General features: G+C 35.1%; 2 protein-coding genes across 3 annotated transcripts; both read right to left on the reverse strand.

Moving 5' to 3' along the window:
- Positions 1–541: 541 nt before the first annotated feature.
- LOC121428902 lies at positions 542–11,562 on the reverse strand. Its single transcript, XM_041625783.1, has 9 exons — positions 11,499–11,562; positions 7,027–7,113; positions 6,215–6,454; positions 4,959–5,770; positions 4,147–4,389; positions 2,861–2,991; positions 1,858–2,036; positions 1,588–1,676; positions 542–933 (listed from the first exon to the last, which is right to left on the reverse strand). Exons 3-9 carry the CDS (start codon positions 6,450–6,452, stop codon positions 799–801), a joined length of 1,827 nt encoding a protein of 608 aa, XP_041481717.1. The 5' UTR covers positions 6,453–6,454; positions 7,027–7,113; positions 11,499–11,562; the 3' UTR covers positions 542–798.
- Positions 11,563–15,962: 4,400 nt separating this feature from the next.
- Positions 15,963–21,392, reverse strand: LOC121429178 (CDGSH iron-sulfur domain-containing protein 3, mitochondrial-like). Of its 2 annotated transcripts, none has more exons than XM_041626114.1 (4): positions 21,267–21,392; positions 19,975–20,339; positions 17,990–18,086; positions 15,963–17,065 (listed from the first exon to the last, which is right to left on the reverse strand). In XM_041626114.1, the coding sequence occupies exons 2-4, from the start codon at positions 20,140–20,142 to the stop codon at positions 16,833–16,835; spliced, it is 498 nt and encodes a 165-aa protein (XP_041482048.1). In that variant the 5' UTR covers positions 20,143–20,339; positions 21,267–21,392; the 3' UTR covers positions 15,963–16,832. The 2 variants fall into 2 exon arrangements, with proteins under 2 accessions (XP_041482048.1, XP_041482047.1); XM_041626113.1 differs by having other exon boundaries at positions 15,964–17,065; positions 19,975–20,425.
- Between the last annotated feature and the right edge of the window lie 3,241 nt (positions 21,393–24,633).

Consider the following 24,633-nt stretch of genomic DNA (forward strand, 5'->3'; position numbering starts at 1 on the left):
TTAACAGTACCCATATATACACAAGACACACACATAACAGGTATTTCACGGACAAAGAGAAATAAAATGGAACTGAATTCTATGATTAAAATTTCTTTAAAACAATGTAAAAAAGTCTTGCACTTTTTAGTTAAGTGATGAATTTCTATGAAATTAACTCACTAGCAAACTTCTAAAAAAAACGATAAAAACAATCACAATTGAGTTAATGAGCAATGTACTGAACCTACAAAACATCTTTAAACTGCATTCTTGTATTGAAAAAAAAATCAATTAACGTTTCAAGAAAAAAAGTCATATTCAAAGAATATAGCAATATCCTCCCTCTTGTTTTGATTTCAAACATTGAAATATTTTTTTTTGGCTGTAAGTTTAAGCCTACAATTATATGGCATTTTAATAAGATTGCATCTATGCATAGGAAAGTCAATAGAACTTCAAGCACAAAAATAAAACAAATATATAACTTTGAAATTTACAATACAAACGTATGTGCAGAAAACATTTTTTTGTAAATTAAGGTTAAAACATCAAAAACAATTTAAAAAGTGAAAAGGGTTGAATCATGACGAGGTCTCCGTGTTGAAATCCACAACTCCAACTTGTTTGTCAACCTGTGTAAAGAATCAAGATAGTCCCTGACGATTCAATAAAACTGAAAATGTAGTAAAAGTAAAAGACAAAATAATGGTGATCATGTAGATAACAGCTGCCAGGGAGGCCTGTCATTTCAATTTCTTCAATAAGATTAGAATTCACATCCTTGGAATTCTAGGCAGACCTACCACTGATGATGGTTCAGTAGAATCGTTTAGCAGTGAAGTCTGCCACAGGAAAGAAAGAGATGTGTACAGGTTGGTTGAACAGCTTCTGACCAATGAGGGCGTTAAGCGCAGATTTTGCGTTGGCTGAATCCTCGTACTCAATGAAGGCCTGTAGATTGTAAACAAAGGGGAGGACAGAATGTGATGTAAATTTAGCATGAAGCAAAACAATGACTTAATATTGGTAACATTTTAGCGAGAGATATTACAATTAAGAAACACCTTCAAAATGAATTGTCCATATATGTGAACAGGCATGGCAAAACCCACAAAAAGTCGCCAGCTTTTAAGAGATATATAACTCACTACTATTGGATGTTCCTAATCCTTTTTATAAAGATAAGATAATTGACTACTAGAGAATGATACTTTTGAGAAAAAGAGGAATTAAAATTGAGTCTATTGAAGCAAACTTACCCAGATACTTTTGTGCAATAAGGGGATTAAAACTCATTAAAATTATCCTAGATGGGGTCATTAAATTAGCTCCAAACTTGTCACAATAATTAGGCACATCCAGTTCTTGAGAAGTATCAATTTTATCCAGTGCTTAACCAATAGGAAGTCAAAATAAGGGTAATGGTTTGGTTTTGGGGAAAGGAGAAAAAAAATGCAAAATAATCCAAACACAAAATATGGGTCTAATAAAAAATCAAATCAAAACAGCCGTTTGGGTTCGTATAGTAAACTCTTATTTAGTTATCATTCAAAAATAGTTTTTAAATCAAAGCAAAGCTTGACCAAACTACCATATTATACTCACTGTTCCTTTTACAGGTCCTACTCTAGGAATGATCAACGTTTTGATTGGTCCAAATTTGAGGCACTCACGTTTGATATCCTGATATAAAGCTAAGTGAAAGAAAGGGAAACAAAATTAGGTAAAAATGAAAAAAAAATACAAGAAAAGAAAGAATTCTGTGAAAGTGGAATATCATGATTACTTTTTCAACCTGACATCACCAAAACTGATTTCACATCAGATTATCACAAACAAAAGTACCTTTTTAAAATAATCATGATATGGACTTACCTTGAAAAATTTTCTGATTGGTCAGATCCACAGAGGGAGAGGCAAGGTTGGATAGGCGAAGGGTTCTCATTGGTAGAAGCAAAAGGTCTTTGGCACTTGGGGTCAGTTCATTAGAGAAGAAGGGGTGGTTTAAGATCTCAGATGCCGAGGGACGCTTGGTGATGTCACACTGTAACATGCTGAGTGAAAATAATTCAAATGAAGTATGTTGTGTCATTCCTTTATATAACTAAAATTGCAATTGAACTCTCTAAAATGGCAAAGGAACTCAAAGAATGTATCACCATAAAAGAAATATTGGAAACTTTTTTATACTTAACCTTGCAACTATCATTCTTCATTTCCATATCTACTTTTTTATTAAAATTATGTAAGAGTGTACAATAATCATCAAAAGTTGCCAACTTGTGGAGGGAAGCAGATTAAAAGAGACCTAAGGAAGGTTGTGTACTTGTTATATGTTAATTATATCATATTGGATGGCTCAGAATGGACCAGAAATATTCCAAGTTTCAGCAAATATTCCACGAATCGCAGATTAGTGGAATATTGGCCCCAACGAGTGGAATATTTCTGGTATTTCATGAAAAAAAAGCCATCCAATATAATCATTATCATCTATCCCATCCTCCTCCCCCCCCAAAAAAAAAGAGGGAGGCAAGCTTGGAGGGAGGAATATTGATTGAACAAGTCATATTACTTTAATGGCATCATCACTTCATAGGATCAAATTCGGTCATTGACTTAATGCAGTTCATTATGACGTCATTGTGTTCTATGCTGTGCATAACATTGCTTCCATTGCTGTATGCATTGTATATTCCATGCATTCAACTAGATTGTTGAATAAGATCTCATATTCAACAGCAAGTTTTGTACAGGAGCTTATGGGCTCTTTGTCTTTTTTTGGTCCTTTTTAGGGATACGCTCTGGTATTGAATGGCTAACTGATGAAGACCAAAGTTTGTGTATTTAATGTATTTTTTTTCATGATGATACATACCTCTTAACAAGATCTACTAGGTGATGTACAGCTGCTTGATGGATAGAAGAGAGTTTGGGATTGGTCATCTTTGGTTTGAAAAGGGCTTCTATCAGTGGCTCACATACACATACAGTGGAGGAACAAGATTTCTGTTTTTAGAATAAAGATACCAAAAGGGATTTCATAAAGCTGTCTGTAAGTCACAACGGATAGTTTACAAATGACTAGAGATCTTGTGCTTACCGTAATAAATCTATTTTAACACTATTGGAATTATTTGCCGGTTTCCCCATTCAAACTTTAAAAAATATTGAATCAACCAATCAGATATTTGTTTAAAATTAAAATTTACATTTACGAAGTTCAGATTTCAACTGCAACTAATGGAAATAAAAATAATTGAGAATCAGCACAATCATATGCCATCATCATATTTGCCATCATCATGTTTGCCATCATATTTACAATCATCTTTGCCACCACCATATTCGCAATCACCATCTTTGCTATTATCATATTTGCCATCATCACATTTGCCATCATATTTGCAATCTTCTTTGCCACCATATTTGCAATCATCATCTTTACCATTATCACATTTGCCATCATTATGTTTGCCATCATCATCTTTGCAATCATCCTCTTTGCTGTCATCTTTGCCATCATTATTGCTTTTATATGAGCTATCTTACAAGTCCACCCCAACAAAAACTTGATTTGAATAAAAGGAGAAAAATTCAACAAGCATAACACTGAAAATTTCATCAAAATCGGATGTAAAATAAGAAAGTTATGACATTTTAAAATTTTGCTTCATTTCACAAAACAGTTATATGCACATCTCGGTTGGTATGCAAATGAGGGAACTGATGACATCACTCACTCACTATTTCTTTTGTATTTTATTATATGAAATATTTTGATTTTCTCGTCATTGTCATGTGAAATGAAGTTTCATTCCTCCCTGAACATGTGGAATTCCATTATTTTAACATTTTGTGCTTCAGGCAATGAGGTCCTCATCATCAAATTCGTAAAGATTGAAATATTGTATAATTCAAACAATAAAAAACGAAAGAAATAGCCAGTGAGTGACATCATCGACTCTCATTTGGATGTAACTGGCTCGTTCATATAACTATTTTGTTGAAAATAAGCGAAAATTTGAAATGTCATAACTTTCTTATTTTACATCCGATTTTAATGAAATTTTCAGCATTGTGCTTGTCTGATTTTTCTCTATTGATTCAAATCAACATTTTTCCGAGGTGGACTTGACCTTTAAATGAACACCAACCACCCACCTGACATTGCAAGCAGGCACCAGGAAGGACATCATCCTGGCCGTAAAGCTTCATCCCGGTGTAGGCCCTTACAATCACACAGCCAACACTCCAAATATCTGCTGCATGAGTGCACTCAGAGATCCCTTCATCAACAGCACTCATCTTGTGGACCACCTTCTGGTTGCCAAGGCTACTCACGAAACTATTCCACACCTTAGCTTCTGGGGACTGGTAACATAGGCTCTGGATTTGGCTGAAATCCTTTATAAAAAAAAAAGAAATAAGAGAGAGAAAAAAGAGCACAGGAATTAAAATAAATAGTATTTTTAATTATTTTCTAACCATGTTTTGATATTAATGTCACATATGTATAAAAAAATTCAAACTCATTACATTCCTTTGGTTAATAGGAAATATGGGTGTAAACTCTGGATTGTGATAAAGTAGAATATTAGTTATTCAGATCATTAGAATTTTTTAATTTTTGAAGTGCTAAAAGCCAGGAAAGTCTGGGACAATCTGTTTTTAAAATAATAATTACCCAAATCCTATAATGATGAATGACGATCAACTCCATAATATTAATGAAATACATTATTTGCATGTGCTTCATGTAGTTAGAAATTCTTTGTTGAAATTAATTTTATGTGTCTAATGAAAATTCCCACCAATATGACATTTGATATTGCATTGACAAGAAATAATGATTGTTTGATGTGTGAACAAAAAGTCTAACAATACACAATAGATTAAAGGTTTATGGATTTAAAAACCTAGCAAAAAATAGAACTATATCTTCTAGAAATACAATTCATATACAATGGACTCACTTGGCGTCCTTCTTGAAAGCTGTGTCCAAAGTCAACAATCTTCCAGCTACCTTCCTGAGAGCTCCAGAGGATATTGGCTGGTTTGAGGTCACCATGAACCCAGCCACACCTCTGAACAAACTCCAAACATGATGCTATATCTTTCAACAGCTGCTGAATTAAGTAAAGTGATAGACCATAACTGGAAGCATCTTCATCCTCATCCTCATCTTCTTCTTCTTGGTCAAGCTCCTCACTCCTTCCCTCATCATCTTCTGAGTGATCATCCACGTCATCACCCTCTTCATTGTCCCCATCATCATTGTCTTCAGCAAGGTCTCTCTTGATGTGTTTCAAACTCCCTGAGTGAGTCCTGCTAGTTTGACCCGTATTTGGGATGTTAGTGGTGCTGCTATCAAGATCACTATCTTTATTCTTGCTCCTCAAATCTGCAGCTCGTTGGGCTGTTGCTCTTCTCGTTTGCATCCGATGTTCATCCCTGGCATCTCCCACAGTGTGACCTGTCAACTTTACTCTTCCACGACTCCTACCACTTGAAGCGGTAGTCACTGTCTCTATGTTACTTTGTCCTTTTCTTTTCTTATTGTCCCTGTGGTTTACAGTACTGCTAGTTGTTTCATTGTTGTTATTGTTGCATGCAATGTTGCTTACAGCCTTGGAGTGTTTTTTGGAATGGATGCTGTTTGTAGGGATACTGGAGAGAAAAACTTGACAGTTTTCACTGCGGTAGATGAATTCCTTGAGATTAAAGTCCAGCAATTCCATTGCCAGACAAGGGTGTCCTTTGTGCGTAAAAGTGCCATAAACTGTAACTAAAGCAAGAGAAGAGAGAAAAAATATTACCAGATGCTATCAAAATAACTTTTAGTATTTAAATGTGTTTAGACACAAACTTTTACACTTTTTGTCTTACATAAAGTGTTTTCATTCCCTATTCTATTCACAGAAATATAATTTTTTATCTTGCATGTGTAGTGTGTAAAATATAATTGTAAATTCCATCCGCTCTAAACAAAAATTAATACAAACATATAAGCAGCATAGAAATAAATGAACATGTTTGAAATTTTTTGGTAAACTCTCTAATCCCTGAATATTTGATGAAACAAAGTAGAGAGGTCTTTAAGGTTTTCCTCACTTATTTTCTTTTATAAATGACCCCCCCCCTACAAGAATACCTCTCTACAACCAAAGCCTTCTATATTAAAAAGTGTGAGGGAGGGGGAGAGTGGGGGAAAAAGAAATAACTAACTTACTGACTCGTCTGTCTCCATAGACCGCATTGAGGTTACACATCTCTTTGATAAAAGCCAGCCGATATTTCTCCTCCTTACGATACACCTTAACTGCTGCCTGAAAGCTCTCCTGGTCGGTTGACATGTGGTATACCTTGGCACACCGTCCCATGCCTAAAACCCTCCCCAGTGTCCAGAGCTGCCCCAAACCATTGACACGAGTGCCCTCCTCAAACTGGGGAAACATCTCTTGCATCATAACTGTAGAGAAGATGGGAAGGTAGAAAGAATTCACTTTAGAGATATATCAGCGAGGGCATTAGTAAGAATTATGCACATCCATGAAGGCATTAGTAAGAATTATGCACATCTATGAAGGTATTAGAAAGAATCACACTCATAGCATAGCTTTGGAACAATTCTACCATGTTTGGACTGTTCTAAAGGTGACGAGTTGGGGGTGATTATACCAATACCCAAGAAAAATGATGATTTGTAATAAGAGACCGACATAGATCCTTGTTATTTGATAATTCATCCTCATCTCAAATTCATGAAATGTGATTACACTTTTATGACTCCTCACTACCGGTCATAATCAAATTAATACATTAGGCAAAACATATGAGGAGGGGTGTAGGACTCTAATCCCGAAGGAAAAGGGTGAAAGTTTTGGAAAAAACAAAACATTTTTAGGGTGTGTGCTACTGGAGTGATGGCCTTTTTTTTTGTTTAATGCTTGTCCATTTTGAAGTGCCACCCCCTCCCTCCTACAAAGTCCTGGATCTGCCCCTTGCGTAGAATAATTGATTATATACATTATTTGTACTTACCTTAAAATGTTGCACCAGCCAGGAGAGAATAGGTGAAATGCACCTGAGACTTATTCATGGTATTGAGAATTCTAGTGCTGAAAAGTTCTGATAGAATGAGAAACAAAAAATAATGACTACCGATCATAGTTTATTGAAATATGGTAAAGGTGCCCAAAGTATGCGCAATTCTAATAAGAAAGAAGCACAATGACCACAAACTACATAGACAGATCAATCAAACTCAAATTGAGGGAAAATATTAAATAAGTATTTCAGGTGACATCGCTTCAAAATACCAATTTCTGTTTTTTGTGGAATAAAAAGAAATTCATATCTAATTCTAATTTTTTTTCTTTTACTGGAGACACATTGTCCTTCCTTACAAAGAATCGCAATACATGTAGATTAAAATCACACTCATATTTAGATAATTCTCAACTCACAAACCATTTGATTGTACAATTTCTAGATGGGCCTCTGAACATTTTCTGCAGTAACTGGTAGAGCAAAGAGCAAATACATGTACATGCACACCAAACACCAAGCAAATACATGTACATGCACACTAAAGAACAAAAAAACCTCTGTCTGCTAAAACCCAACTGACCCTTGCAAAACCTGCCAACTTATATTTATTCATTCAAATTTTAGCCCCCCCCCCCCTGTGCATTTACAGTTTTCACAGAAAGATTGGAAATACCTCTATGGGAATTAAAGAATTAGAATACACAGTAAGGCATTGATTTGACATGCAGATCTATGTGAAATATGGCAAATGTAAGTGAAAAACAAAATTTGTTGGGTTTTAAAAATATACAACTATTCTTAATGAGCCCCCCCCCCCAAAAAAAAAATAATAATTACAAGGCCAACCTATATTGTGATTGCTTGTAATGTTGCAGTTGTTTCCTTGCACAGAGCTCAAAAGAAGATAATCTTAATGTCATGTGTATATGAACAAAAAAATTGTTTCTCACACATGTGCATCCATATTGGTTTGAAATTTTAAATGTACTTTAACAGGAGTCTGGAGGCTGATCTTTTTCTTGTTTTTTTTCAGGGAAAACAGCATTTGTCTTGGTATCCTGATTAAAAGTCAAGTCCATCCGAGAAAAATATTTATTTCAATCAATGGACAAAAATCAAACAAGTACAACGCTAAAAATTTAACCAAAATTGGATGTAAAATAAGGTTAATTATGACATTTTCAAGTTTTGATTATTTTTCACAAATATACAGATTATTTTTCACAAATATACATTCAGTCATATACACTCATACCATTGTCCACTCACACATTGTACGAGGTTAGTATGTACTAACCTCGTACAATAGACTGTGTTTGACCCTGGATTTCGAAGTAGTCGGCAAACATCTCTTCATTGCTGAAGTAATATTTGACGAAACTCCTCGCTACGCACCGGGGCTCTTGCCGGTAAGTAGCTATGGGGGCAACAAATAGGATATTATTTTAAAATCATAATCATTAAAAAAAGCAAATTTCGCTTACCTCGGCCTCGAAAGTGACTTCGCTTGTCTCTTCCACGGAAATACAAGGAAGCCCGTTGGTGGCGCTAATAATTTCACAACCTTGATTCAGCTCCTCGGTAATTTTATAACTGTATCTAACTTCTTTGAATGCGCAATCCTTATAATTAATTTACTAATTATGGGCATCAATGAATGAAATACCTTCAAAAACATAATTAAAGATTATTATTGGTGATGATAACACTTATTTGCAATGAATTTAAAAAGATGACTAATAAAAAAAAATGAAAATATACGTGCCTGGAAAGAAACCAGCAGTACAAGCTTTAACGAACGTCAATAATACGTATACGGTATCCCAAAGTCTATACAATGAAAAGATTGGACACTTCACGGACTTCGCGTAATGCCTTGCGTCGATTTGCGTGTAGAAGTAGTGTAGGTGCCTAGTCTTTCCCTTGTCGTGTCTTTGATATGAATATAAATCACGCGCCCTCTTTAGGCGAAAATTGATATCCGCGCTGAGCAGATGTCATCTCCGTAAAATCTTCACTAAAGATCAAGAAAATATACATGTTTTTTAAAAGAAACTTCAAGGAGAAGTCACGGAAGGATCTGAATGATTTGGTAAGTGTCATAGCAGAATGTGATATATAAAGTTTTAAGGGAAATTTAATGTGGGCAAAAGCCCAGCAAACTTTAACTGTGTCGTGTGTGTCGCGTGCATATGACTGATATTCCTTCGGACGCGAGATGCTTTGAACCCATGGGTGACCATTGTCCTAACTTTAGATTCCCCACAGGCAGAATAGAAGTGAACCCTTGAGTGATCCTGCACAAACTTCGCTTGAGGTATCCTACCCACCCCGTTCCTTTCCCTGCATGGCGAATGGTTGGGGGGAACCAGTGATATAAAATACCAACGAGCTGAATTAAGGTTGTGAATTATATGCTTATACAATATACCTACGATTTTCCTTTTAGTTTTCTTTTATTTCTGTGGAAGAGACATGTCAAAATCGCTTACCTAAGTCTTAGGTAAGCAAGGTATTTTAAGCGATTTTGCTATTTTCATGTGCTTTTTAATTACATAAAAAATGAAATAAAAATTGAAAATGGAATGCCCGTCACCAGACAAATCCCTTGTGAGTAACGGAATGAGTTTCGGCTAACATTATTCCAGTTAATGTAGCGATGCTGTTAACCGACAATTCAAAAATCCATTGCGTATGGCAGTGAGTCCAAACTTCGCGCGTGTCCATACTTCGCGGACGGTCAATATCTCAAAAACTAGCCAATATCCTTAAAATCTGATAACATTAACGTGAAAAGCGACCTAAAATTACCCTTTGGTGAAAGTTTCTTTAGGATGAGTTCAGTATTCATGAAAATATTGGCAAAAGATCAGCAAATTTGTCATCGCTGGTGCCCGTTTTGAAGAAATCAACAAGCATCACGATATCACCATTTTGCAAGCAGAAATCATCAGAAATGTGAGTTAAATGTGGTACTAACCGATTCCATAGCATTTTGTCATCATTCTGATATAAATATTTCATTTTTTGAACTTGAGTTTTTGTTTAAATCTCCACAAAAGCTTTGGTGCGCGAAGTTGGGTCACACTTTTTCTGAACGGTTTTCCAGCACAGCCCGCATTCGCTGATCGGAATAGAATTTTGAGATCGTGATACTGGCGAAACCTAGTCTTGAGGACGCAATGATGATGATTTTTTTAGATATGTCTTACATTCTTTCATCATTGACGTCTTGACACTCTCTCCATAACGCCTTCAGCGAACGACCAAAACAAAGATGGATTTCCCCCAAAAATCCATCTTTTTAAACCGAACTAACTACAAATTTGTTAATTTTATTAATTCTTACACCTTCCTACGCCTAATGCGTAGGAAGGTTTTAAATACTACTTTAAAAAATGTAAAAAAATGAAGATTTCTTACCTAACTGATGCCGCGTAGACCTCTCGTTCCACATGTAAACAACGGAAATACAATAGCGTCGACCCTTGAACCGCTTATATATGACGTACTTCCGGAAAGCAATGCCGTCTTAACGAACAATTTAGAGATAAAAAATCTTATTTAACAAATATTAAAATTATTTTGTGATCATAAATAATTTATATATATTGATATGAAATATTTATGATCACAAAATAAATTTTAATATTTGTTAAATAAGATTTTTTATCTCTAAATTGTTCGTTAAGACGGCATTGCTTTCCGGAAGTACGTCATGCATAAGCGGTTCAAGGGTCGACGCTATTGTATTTCCGTTGTTTACATGTGGAACGAGAGGTCTACGCGGCATCAGTTAGGTAAGAAATCTTCATTTTTTTACATTTTTTAAAGTAGTATTTAAAACCTTCCTACGCATTAGGCGTAGGAAGGTGTAAGAATTAATAAAATTAACAAATTTGTAGTTAGTTCGGTTTAAAAAGATGGATTTTTGGGGGAAATCCATCTTTGTTTTGGTCGTTCGCTGAAGGCGTTATGGAGAGAGTGTCAAGACGTCAATGATGAAAGAATGTAAGACATATCTAAAAAAATCATCATCATTGCGTCCTCAAGACTAGGCGAAACCCCTTGACCTACTTTACATTTTCGTCCATGATTTTATAGTTTATGATCTTGCCATCAATGTGGTAACTGTTTCTTGAATTGGTTTTGTATAAATTATGAACATTTTATGAACAAAATTAAGCCTGATGAATATTTTTGAAAAGTGCGCGAAGTTTGGACGGGGAACCGTTTGGACACCCCATCATAAACACGTCAACATAATAACTAACACGAGATGAAATGGATGGGACAATGTTATAACTGTACACAAATTATCAACCGACATTCACCATAAATTGGACGGTTTTTGCCATTATATTTTCAGATAAATTTTCTACATAGTCTATATTGACAAAATAAGATAATAATAAGATACTTCTTACGAAAACATCAAGGTTAATTGATCTAGGCCTAATTACCTTCAGCCGCCGTTGGCCGTTTTCCTCACTGCGCAGCAAATTTTTGTTTTGATCTACTGCCCTCTAGTGGTGATGGCCGACCCACCCGCGGGCCCACCCGATATATATTCCCGCGATCCCTAACTACTCCCCCCCCCCCCCCCTCTCTCCTCCCCTAGATATCTCTCTCAACAAACTCTCTTATCTTTAAAAAGACAAATCCACGCCAACAAAAAATGATTTTAATTTCGGTTGCCACTGCCATTGATGAGTGGATACCATGCGCGACCATGGGATCTCGAAAAGCACCCTTATAACACGTATTTTCATTCTGAAAATGCACCCCTTAATTAAGTATTGGCGTCTGAAACCCTACCTTTAATAAGTATTGGAAACAAAAGAATACTCTCGGCAAGTATTCCCTGAAATGAACCCCTAAACAAGTACAGCGATAGGCTTATTTTGTTGTCATGACGGTCCGTCGGTTTACCTTTACACACCATGATGGCCCCACCTTCCACACCTCGCGCAAATCCGAACACGTAGTGCTGGGGCAAAAAGAACATCCTTTGTAAATTTTGATTTTGTTTTATCATCCCCGCAAATTTGACCCTAAACTCGTAGCTTTCCTAGCGAAATACATACCCTATCACGTGACATGTCCTATCTCGAAAAAGACGCCCTTTTTACATGTTTTTTTTTTTTTGGGGGGGGGTCGCGCGCATAGTATCCACTCGTTAATGTAAGTGCCCCCCCCCTGGATTTTTATATAATGCAAAATTCCACATATCATAACACTGAAAATTTCATCAAAGGCGGATGTAAAATATAAAAGTTAATTACAACATTTTGAAGTCTTCGGGTTATAATAGTCCCTATCACAAACAGTTTAGGGGCCACGCGGTATGGTTTTCAAAGTGGGGGCTGACCATGCAAAAATCATATTGTTTTTTTTTTATACACAGTTTCGGAAGGTGAGGGGGGCCGTGCGGCCCCTGTTATAAGTGCATCCTGGTCTGTATGCAAATGAAAGAGGGGACTGATGACATCATCCACTCACTATTTCTTTTTAATTTTATTATAGAAAAAATGTTTATTTTCTCCATTGTCGTGTGAAATAAAGTTTTATTCCTCCCTGAACAAGAGGAATTACAATTGTTTCAACGTTTTCTGATTGAGTCAAGATGATCATTATTGTCAAATCTATATCGTATTATTTAGACAATCAAAAAAACAAAAGAAATAGTGAGTGAGGGACATAATTGACTCTCCATTATGCATATCACATAGATGTGCATAATGACCTTTTTATGAAAAATAAGCGAAACTTTAAAATGTCAGAACTTTATTTTACATCCGTTTTTTTTTTTTTAAATATCTGTTATGCTTGTTTGAATCAAATAAACATTTTTCTGGAGTGGACTTGACCTTTTTGTGTCCACCCTCCTTAGCCAATTAGTTTCTCTCTCCTCGGCCATCTGTCTGTTCTCTGCAGCTATGATACTCTCTTGATTCCTAATCACTGATCTGTATCAGATCAGTGTTTCTAATCAATGTACAAGCCGTAGCCAGGAGGGGTTCTGGGGGTTGGACTGAACTGCCTAAATTTTCCAAAGAAAGTAAGAAATATTCTTGGGGAAAACAGATTTTTGCTTGTCATTTTTTTAATAGAAATTTCAAACCAGTTTCAGTTTGGTCTCATCCTCATTGTCTAATCTCAGTTCATCTCCAACCAGTTTATCTACTTGCCATCGGCTAATTGATTCTCCTGGCTACAGGGCTGATCACACTCCCAATGATCATAATCCTCATATCTGCTCATCATTTCTTCCCTTAACATTCACGTTACCAAAAAATGACTAAATTAAATACATTTACTGAAATATATTTATTTCAATTTCATGAAAATAGACACTGACTGAAAAAAATTTCAAAGTCTGTAAAACATCATATTGGTAATCATAAAGGACTAAATTGCATATTTTGCTTTAAAAATAGTTTGCTCAATTTTCATACACACTGACAAATGTTGCAGCTAACAATAATTAATTTCTTTAAAAATCTTTGGCAGCATAACTAGAGAGAATATCATTCTGATATTGATCGAGATTCTAGAAAGTATCAATAGTATCAAAAATCCACTAATAGCCCCTCTATTGCTGCTTCATTTGCATGGTTATTTTGCTTGTTTTCCATTTTGTTTAGTTTGAATTATACATGGCAGGAAAAATTTCCCTTTAAAAAACAAATATTTTAGCATCATACAAAATTATAAATTCATTTACCCCCTTTGACTTCAAACACACACACATTAAAAATCAGAGCAGCAATTGAGACACAGGCTTGTAATGCTCTGAAAGCAAAAATATCAAGTACTGAAATAAAAACAGAAGGCGTTCATTCGGAGGAAGATAATAGAAATTGTGTACATTCATCATTCTAAGCTCATGCAAAATGATCAATGATACTTGATTACCCTCATGTCCAAGTTTCATGAACTTGATCAACAAAAATTTACAATTCAATAAATATCCCCAACAAAGTTCATTGAACCCAAGTGAACTTTGACTTTACTTATGTGACCTAAAACTCAGGTACAACAATTAATGATATCTGATAATTATTATGTCCAAATTTCATTAACAAGGTCTTACCCAAAACATGGTTCATTGTTAGTTCATCGACCCTAAATGACCTTTGCCCTTAGTTATTTGATCGGAATCTGATGCAAGATAAAAAGCGATACTTGATACCCCTTATGTCCAAGTTTCATGACGCAGTGTGCAGATCTTTAAAGACAAAATCATAACTTGATTACAAAATGGAGGCATTAATAACTTCCTGTCAACCCCTTCTTAAAGGGGTTAATATCTACAAAGAACATGATTTACATAATCATATATAGCACCATTTGGAAATATATTTATACAAACACGTTCAAAGATGATGGGGTTAATAATACATGTAACATGAAATTTCCCCTGGAAATGCATTCATGTTGTCACATTACAAATAATGGGTACATTGGTACAAAAACATTTAACATAAAATTTCATTCATCATATTGCATTTGTAATCAATTTTCTATCATCTACCTGTAGATCTTTAAAATAATGATAAAAATGAACATCTAATGCATTAGGCCTAAAGATATAGATATTTTTAAAATTCATATTGCATATTTTTCAATCACACTAGATCTTAAATTATTACAATAGAGATGCATATTTTTCATACATTTTAAAATGTTAGGATATGTAAAAAAAAATCCCGTCCTCTCTGGTTTCAATCCATAGAAGTACACACGATTATTGCCACAGATAAATACAAATGTAAAAATCAAGGCCTCAGTTTTGCACATTATCATTTATCTACTCAGCCTTCACTTATCAAATACCATGTTTAATAATATATAGTTAATGTTTAATAAAATTGGTGATTTTTCTTACCTGATTGCTAAGAAAGCATGAATGCTTGTAAGCAAGCAACCAGAGGACCGATGGCTTAAAGTCCCCTCCGAAGAACCTGGTACTGAGGATCAATGCCTTACCAAAGGGCACTAGCGCACCAAGCGGGAATCGAACCCGGGTCACCGGAATACTAATCCCCGCTCTACCGACTGAGCTATCGCGCCTCCTTGTGGTAATATGGACTGCGATAAACCATAAGGTGTGGGATTCAAATCTGAACAAATCACTAGCATCCTTTGGCAAGGTATTAATCTGATTTGCTAGTCTCTACACCCACTGTATGCTCAATTGTTACCTCCCAAGATGAGAAAATCATGACTTACAAAATATTGCAACTGCCCTGCATATTGTATGCAGATAGGATTAAAAACTTTGATGACAACATTAATGATAAGTTATACATGCATTATTGGAAATTGTTTCTTTAAAGGTCAAGTCCACCTCAGAAAAATGTTGATTTGAATCAATAGAGAAAAATCAGACAAACACAATGCTGAAAATTTCATCAAAATCGGATGTAAAATAAGAAAGTTATGACATTTCAAATTTTCACTTATTTTCAACAAAATAATGATATGAACGAGCCAGTTACTTCCAAATGAGAGTTTCGATGATGTCACTCACTATTTCTTTTGTTTTCTTATTGTTTGAATTATACAATATTTTAATTTTTACGAATTTGACGATTAGGACCTCCTTGCCTGAGGCACAAAATGTTAAAATAATGGAATTCCACATGTTCAGGGAGGAATGAAACTTCATTTCACATGACAATGACAAGAAAATCAAAATATTTCATATTTCATATAATAAAATACAAAAGAAATAGTGAGTGAGTGATGTCATCAACTCTCTCATTTGGATGTAACTGGCTCGTTCATATAACTATTTTGTTGAAAATAAGCGAAAATTTAAAATGCCATAACTTTCATATTTTACATCCGATTTTGATGAAATTTTCAGTGTTATACTTGTTGAATTTTTCTCTTTTTATTCAAATCAAGTTTCTGTTAGGGTGGACTTGTCCTTAAAGCAAGGTTCCACACTTATTTGTTTTTTTGTCATAATAATCTGCATAAGTTTTAAAGTATGTGTCAGCATTTGCACAAACTATCCCTGAAGAGTTTCAGAGAGCACAAACAAATTTAAAATATAAGCGTTTAATTCTGGCATTTGTTTTGGGGCTTTAAAAAAAATGTATTTTAAAATTTTTAATACCATGAAAGTGCAATATCTAAAGAATCAAGTCAGACAATTAAAGAAGTGCAAATCTGTGAAGTTTTTGTTATTTGTTAGTATTGTTCAAATATACAAAATAATAATTTCATCAATTTTAATTTAGCCTCTCGGGATCATTTTTGAAAGGAGATGATGTAGTCAATGCTCAGCTATCTATATCAAGCCACATAATCAATCCTAATTCAACTCTGTAAACCTTTGAGAAAACAGAATAAGAAATTTAAAAGGTGAATGTACATTGATGTCTATTGGAACGAAGTCTTTAGGAGATGTAGAATTCAGGAGTCGATGAGTCAACCTGTTACATGTACCTACTGAAAGATATCCCTGTTCAAAGACTATGGAATCACAGAATTCAGTAGTGAACATGTTAACCCATTGCCTGCTAGAAACCAGTTGGTAGTTGTACATAGCCATGGGGAATCACAGAATTCAGTATACAACAGATCAAACTGTAGCCAACTGGAACCTGGTTTTCCTGTACAAGCCCTACGGGAGTCACAGAATTCATTTGTAACATGTTAACTTGTTGCCTTTTGGAACAAGGTAGTACCTTCACAAAGCCTAGAGGAAGTTCAAAAGTTGGTAGTCAATGGAATAGAAGTTATGGCTAGAATGAAATATCCCTATGTCTGTGAAGCCAGCATCAAAAGTCCACCTTAATTCCGCACCCAGTGCACATCTTGAGACATTGTTCATGGTTTGGCTTGTTAGGACAGTTCTTCTGTCTCTCTAAGACCTCTTCAGGAAGATTGGTGTGGGTCCCATCACAGTAAGGAGGAGACTTGGTGTACTTACAGTTACATATCTGATAGATTGACTGTGGCTTCTCAGGGACCTCCCACTTAAGGGAACGGAAACCAGTCTTCTTGTGAGCACCTGAGATAGTTTAGAAGTGAAAGCAAAGGAGTAATAGCAAATTAAATGATGTTTCAAGAACATTCAATCTTTTTTGACAGCATTAACTATTGAACATTCCAGAAAGATTTTTTCTTTCTAATATTCTGAACATGTTATGTGTTTGTTTGGAAGAAAAGATGGGGTGGGACACAAAGTAAATTGAAGAAAATAATTTCTCGATCCCGTCGATGACAGGTCTATGATAAAAAATCGAAACCAACAGACATAATTTTACATGCAGATGGCAACACGTCAGAATGTCAACAAACCTCAGCAACTTTTTTTCACACTGTTCCTTCATGGTAGGACAAACTACATCTCTTTATTGCATGCTTCAAGTTTTGTAACTGGTCCAGTGTACACACAAACTTGTGACATCAATTTGACTTTAATGATCATGATTTGATGCCATGACTCCTGCCACATGTGACCAGCCACCCCAAAACTAACAATAAGTCCCAGGGAAGGTTCTCTGTAAATTGGCAAAACAGTTAATTTGGTCTTCAAAAAACCATAGGGTTAAAATTAAAAAATTCTATTCCTTCATACTGTAAAAATTTGAAGTTGTGAAACTGAATAAAAGACACAATACAAAAGTTTCAAATGTCGACTCATTTCTTGAGGCAGACTGCTTGAAAGTTTCACTGGGATGATTGCATAGTGGGCACTTCTCGTGCTAAAACTTAAAACCGTGTTCTACTTAGTTATTTCTTGAACCCCTTGCTGGGTTTCTTGCTGCATTTAATCAAATACTTATGTGTTATCATTTATCAACTTTGACAAGTTATAGGATGTGCTTGTTCAAGCTCAATGAAAATCTCAAAATTAATTTTTGGTGACTTATTGTTGATTTGGGGGTGGACGGTCGCATACTTGTATGACATAAAAAAGGAGATAACTCACCATCACACCAAGGGGCTTTTTTGCTAAGGCCACAAGTACACCATTTCTTCTTCTTGCCTGGTTCTAATTCACTACCTCGTATTGTTATTGGTCCATACTGTCAGGAGGCAGGTAGAAGGATTGAGGGGGTGGGAGAAAAGGAAATAATCATGATACAATACTTTTCTTTTAGCTGCAAATGTAACAAGATCATTTAAAATACACAAAAGGCCAAGTTCTATCCAAGAGAAAGCTAATTTTAATCAAGTGCAAAATATCATAGCGTAATGCTGACAATTCCATCAAATATAAAATAAGAAAGTTTAGAAAATTTTAACATCTTAAAATTTAGCTCATAAAAAAGAGGTGGTATGCACATTTGATGGCATGATTTTTTTTTACTTGATCTGAATTTTTGTTTTTCCTTGGGGGAGGGGAGGGGATGGGAGGGGGTTTTGGCCCTTTAAATTTACACTTTAATCATCCAAATGAATAACTGCCATCAACATAATTGCTTGTTGCACAAAACGTAGTCCTTGAAATAAAAGAAATAGCCCCAAATATTCAGTAATTTTCCCCACATGTAAACTAAACATACATGTAGCTCCTATCATTTATTTCCTTCCCTGCTTGTCTAAAATAGCCTTGAATATTCAGTAATTGCCCCCAATGTGTTAACAAAAAACCTAAATTATTTTCTTCCCTGACTGTGTACAGCAGTGTTCAAATAATCCTTTATAAATACAATATGTACATTTTATTTCAATTTTCAAACTCAAGGGAGTTGTGAAATGAGAGCCAAAATTGGCATGGCATGATTCTAGACTTATCTTTGTTTGCTTTGAAGTTGAACATACTGAATACCAGCAGAAATTACAAGTCTACTTCTTTCCACACTAAATGTGAAGCTAGACACAGGGGAACAGTGATACTACCATATTGAGTACCAGCATAATGAAGTGTGTTGGAATTAACTGCTGATATGATTGCAATTATTCTAGCTGGCATTTTACATTTTAAAAAATATCAAAAGAACTCCCTTTATATCGAAAGATATTTCATTAGTTGAGATAAGATGGGTAAAATTAACCTATGAGGCGGTATGTCAGGGTTTTTTTTTCTTTCAAGAACAAAGATGGCCAGTTTCCATATATATGTAGTATGAATCAGCAAACCAAGATAGTTTAGAAGTTTTCTGCTCTTATCTTTGCTCTATTTTGTGGTTTGTGCATGTGGTCTATTTTTGGTAAGTAAAGCCCCTTTCACAATTGGTGCGACTGCTTTCAACCGTTGCGATTGTGTGCAACATATAGTTTGACTAAATGATCGCACACGATCGCAAGAGTGATTGTGAAAGCCCCTTTAAGCAACACTCCATTGAGTCCATTCTCAATGGATGACTTTGATAGTTAAACAACCTAATTAACACAGGTCATAGAACTTTTCCATACTTACAATTTAAACAAAGGATTTTATATTCCTTTACTTATATAGGCCTAACCTTGCCCCTCAAACTATTTGCTAAACATCTCATGAATCATGCAACTTCCTATACATAGAAAAGTGAAATGAGTCCAATGTGAAATAGACAGGAATTTTAAGGTATAATTTAGGGGTTATGATGCTGCTGTACTGTACAATTAACCACACATGACCAACACTACATCTTAGCACATGGATCAAGGATTTAAGAATATGAGGGACCAGTTATCCCACCGCTGCCACTATATGTCACCTTTGTTGGGTATTTGACGAGAGGGTCAGATGGGGTCCTAAACAACACATACATGTAGTAAAGAGTGGTTTCCTGTGCAAATTCTTGGCCAAGCTGTATTGCAATTGGATTTGTCGTATGTCCTATTGCAATAGATTATTAGATCACATAAACAGAATGATGGTTGGAGAAAATAAATGAATTGAATTGACAAAAATTAGTTTCTTGAGTCTTAAACTGTATACATGTGAGATAAAAGATTTGTTTAAATACATATACTTATGGAACTTACAGTGTCAACAACTGGATATAATAGCTCTCCATCCTTCTCACGATGACTCATACTGGATCCTTCAGCCATCTTATCAGAATGATTCTTTATTCCTCTCCTCAACAACCTAACACCCTTCTTGGTTACTGCAACAAGAACTAGTCGATAAGAGCCCTGGGATTGTAACATGTATCCAAAGTTTAGAGCCTTCTGTTGTGTGGCTGATGTCAATAATAAAGTTTTTGTCTTGTGCTCTAACTTTAAGATTCAAAAGAAATGTTAATTTTCAGTTGTGACCTTGTGGGAGTTATCATCTGATGGTCTCTCAAGCTAGCACGGCTTTGGATCACTGGTATATCAAGTTGATGTGAAGTACAGGAATAATACTGATGACAGAGAAGAGATAAGATGTAAGAATGGCCCTGGTACCCTCATCTATCAAAATCAACCTCTCATCTAATCTGTTCCTTGCCTGTCAAATGAATTAAAAAAATAACACTCAAAGTTAAATTAGATGGTACAAATTTATGTAAAAAATAAGACCCTTTAAAAAAATTATCATTCTTCATAACTACCACTAGATCTACTTTTAATGAGTGATTGTATTACCGACTGGCCTTGTATTACAGAGCACTTAAATTACACATCAGAAAGTAATTTCAATACACTTACAACTTTGCAACATCCTTCTAAAATGAACTTCAAATTAGATGAAAAAGGTCCAGGACACATTTTCAAAGGCCTATACTTTTTCAAAACAAGAGATATGCTCAAAATGACCGATCAGTGATTTTGTAAACTTTCCTACTCTTTCCACAGAAAAATAAACTCATTAATACCCCATTTTCAAGTGACCAAAATATTTCAAACACGAAGAGAATGATGATCGGAAGTTGATATTGGCAAAAAATTTTATACCTTGTTTAGTTATTTTGTACTTTTATCATTTGCATCTGTTTTGAAAGGAACTAAAACATTTCAAATAGATAACCCAAGTGCACCACCGTATGCACAATAACAAGCCTTTTAATAGTTTAAAAAGGGGGAAAGAAGAAGCAATTAAGTACACACTTCATATTTTCACAGCACGCGCGCCATAGGCCACACAGCTCACAGGTCGATTGATCACCAGCACACCCATATAGAGACTTCCTCCCGGAAGTTTCGGCGGGGTAGAATCAGCGTCTCCGCTGGTACTATATAGTGCTCCTGCACATACAAACACCCGGCCAAATTTATGCCTGCGAAAAAGATACATGTAAAAGCATTGTTTAAAATTACTTTAAAGTTAAAATACACTGAAATCAACTTACCCATGAAATTTCCAATAGATCTATTAAGGTTAGATCTACTTGTACAACGCTTTATTCTTTGTTTCTGCTTCTGCTGGTCAGGCGGTTCGCAATCACATCGATTTGTATATCACGTGCATGATATGAATGCAATACAATGCAATGATGCAATACAAACGTTTCCCACGGATGTTGGACCACGCCCACCTGTACCATTCTTCGACAAGTACGGCGAATGCCGGTTTTTTTTTTGGGGGGGGGGTGTCATGACTTGCGATTGTCCACATCTTTTCGTTTTCATTTTGTTTCTTCTTTCATTCATTTTGTAATTTCTTCCAGCGTAAAAAAGTAGGAATTCAAAGGACCATTGGCATTTATCATCTTTATATTCACAGTTCTAAATGATTGACAAATTTAGGCCCATCTATTATGAAATAATTTATATAGCCTATGATGATTTTGATCGTATGTTTGATGATATTTGTCACTTCACGATTAAATCATTTCATTTGCTACGATTGTAATGTCAAAAAAGTGTTGCCTTTGAAAAAAGAATGAAAGGATATACATTATGATATTATAGGCCTAAATAACACTAAATAATGTTTTAAATGTTTTTAATTCCCCTTCCTTACTACGGTAAGGAAGGGGAATTATTTTGAGAGGAAGGGGGATATATACAAAACAGGGTCTACCTCAATATTTCATGAAAATGAGTTACTGATGACATTCATGAAATGAATCCGTAAAAACTGAAGGTATACAGTCAGTGGCGTAGCTAGGACTTTTTTTCTGGGGGGCACTGGGGGACCGGTCCTTGCTTTTTCAGGGGAGCACCATTTTTTCTGGTGTGTGTGTGTGTCATAAGGGCGGATCCGACTTTCGCCAATAAGGGACGGGGCCCAAAATTTACCTTCACCTATATATTCCCCGATCAGTCACGTGTTAGTTTTATTCTCATAAAACAGCATAAACATGAAATAATGTTATAAAAGTGCGAGCGCGAAGCGCGAGTGATTTTTTTTTACTTTCATGTATGTTGTCCTGAAAATTTGATATTCTGGGTAATGTTATGATAACCTGAACAAGATTCGTATGTTATAGATGATTACTGCGAACGCTACAGAAGCTACTTGTCCGACAGACGTCAATTTGTATCTTTGAATGGTCATGCATCCCACATGCAGTACATTAATTGCGGAGTCCCGCAAGGCAGTCTGTTAGGCCCTTTATTATTTATTATTTATATCAATGACTTTTGTAAATCATCTGATATCCTTTCGTTCATTCTTTTTGCAGACGATTCTAATATATTTTATTCCCATAAAAATCCATATACCTTAGTAAATACTGTTAATAATGAACTTTTAAAAGTCACACAATGGATAAGATCCAACAAATTGTCTCTTAATTTACTTAAAACTAAATATATGCTATTTAGCAATTCCATTGATACACTTCCCATGGACATTGTTTTAGATGACACTAATTTAGAAAATGTCACATTCATTAAATTTCTCGGTGTTACCGTTGATAATAAGCTTTCCTGGAAATACCACATAGATTGTATATGTAAGATTATTTCGCGAAATATTGGCATTATCAATAAACTGAAATATAATTTTTCGTCGTCATCACTTTTAATGCTATATTCTTCCCTGATCTTGCCTTACTTGAATTATGGGATACTTGCCTGGGGCAGCACCCATCAAACCATTTTAGATAGACTGTTATTACTGCAAAAGAAGTCCCTTCGTGTTATTCATAATTCAGCTTTTCGTTCACACACTGACCCACTATTTTTTGATTGCAAATTGCTGAAGATAAGCGACCTATATTTATTTCATTTAGGACAATTTATGTTTAACTTTGACAAAAACACACTTCCACGTGTATTTGATTCTATGTTTCCTCTTAATCGGTCTTTTCATAATTACCCTACTCGGCAATCTGACGAATTTCATTTACCCCGTTTTAGAACTTTATTAGCAAAGAGTACACTTATGTTCGATGGCCCTAGATTTTGGAACTCCCTCGACAATAACATAAAAAACAGCCCTTCCATATATTCTTTTAAAAGAAAACTTAAAAACGTTTTACTTAAATCCTACCGAGGTCTTCATTTCTAATTCCCGCTCGTTATCATCTCCTCTCAGACTTAAAGTTATTTTTGTTAGTCTATCATTTTGTTTTATCCTCTCTTTTCGGTCGAAATTTGTCCTGGTTCTATTTTACGTTTATTTCTCCTTTTGTCGTCCTGTTTTTTTTTTTTTTTTTAAATTTTATTATTTTTCATTTTGTCTTGTTCTGTGAGTTATCCTGTTCTTTTTAATCTATTCAGTAAATCTCCGTAGGCAAATAGCAACCATTGCGTCTCTCTCTCTCCCTCTCTCCTCTATTCTCTTCCTTTAGGGGGATTCACATTATACAAGCTATGCTTTTTAGTGAATCCCCCATTTCCACAGATACTTTTCTTCTATCCTAACTATATATTATTTGTCTATAAAATATTTTGTATTATATTTTTATATGTTAGTTATCATGATTATTATTAATGTATTGTAAATATTTGTTATAATCTATGAAAATGATTTGTATCAATATTTGTTATTTCTGTTGGAAATAAAACTGAATCTGAATCTGAAAACGCTAAGCGCGAACAGAATTTGTTATTAACTGTTCTAGCATTATCGAAAAGGGACCATCACCCACGAAGACGGTACATATCGATAATGCGAGCGGGAAGCGCGAGCAAATTTTGTTTACATTCCGACTTAAAAAAAGGTCATTCTAAGCACTTTTTGTATTAATAAATGGGAAAGGTATGTAATTAAACAATTGATGCGAGCGCGAAGCGCGAGAGGAAGAAATTTGAGATTTTAGACCTAAAAAAGCGGGACACTATTCATATTGTGTAAATCATAAATAGGATATAGCTAATTGGGTATCATTAATAATGCGATCGTGAAGCGTGAGCAGACAATTATTGATATTGTGATGTGAAACTGGATAATTTAAGCACATTTTAAATAAAGAACATGCAGGCTGTCGCTCGTGTTTTAGATTTAGACCTAGAATCTGGGCATTCTGAATATATTTGTTTAATGGAACATTATGGAATACACGTATAGACAATAGGAACTTGGCAAATCAAACAATGCGATCACGCAGCGTGAGCTTAAAAAGCTGATATGTTAACCATAAAATGGATATTTTACAGGGCACTTAAATTTGTTAATGAAAAAAATAATGAAAGCTCGATGTCCGAGCCAAAATATGCTTTGTATATTGACTTCAAAACTTGCTCCATATCAGCCTATTGAGCAAGATATGAATCTCATCGAACAAAAGCAATTCTGGAGCGATGCGCAATCTTATATAGTAAAAT

The sequence above is a fragment of the Lytechinus variegatus genome, chromosome 15 (assembly GCF_018143015.1).
Source record: "Lytechinus variegatus isolate NC3 chromosome 15, Lvar_3.0, whole genome shotgun sequence".
In the NCBI taxonomy this organism is placed as follows: domain Eukaryota; kingdom Metazoa; phylum Echinodermata; class Echinoidea; order Temnopleuroida; family Toxopneustidae; genus Lytechinus; species Lytechinus variegatus.

Excerpts from the sequence above, each read along its gene's own strand:
- LOC121428902 (XM_041625783.1), bottom strand. The coding sequence starts at position 6,452 with ATGATGCAAGAGATGTTTCCCCAGTTTGAGGAGGGCACTCGTGTCAAT. Across the intron at positions 5,771-6,214 it reads CTATGGAGACAGACGAGTCA|TTACAGTTTATGGCACTTTT; the intron begins GTAAGTTAGTTA and ends CTCTTGCTTTAG. Across the intron at positions 1,677-1,857 it reads CAATCAGAAAATTTTTCAAG|CTTTATATCAGGATATCAAA; the intron begins GTAAGTCCATAT and ends TCTTTCACTTAG.
- LOC121429178 (XM_041626114.1), bottom strand. The coding sequence starts at position 20,142 with ATGTTACAATCCCAGGGCTCTTATCGACTAGTTCTTGTTGCAGTAACC. Across the intron at positions 18,087-19,974 it reads TATATCCAGTTGTTGACACT|TATGGACCAATAACAATACG; the intron begins GTAAGTTCCATA and ends GCCTCCTGACAG. Across the intron at positions 17,066-17,989 it reads AAAAGCCCCTTGGTGTGATG|GTGCTCACAAGAAGACTGGT; the intron begins GTGAGTTATCTC and ends AAACTATCTCAG.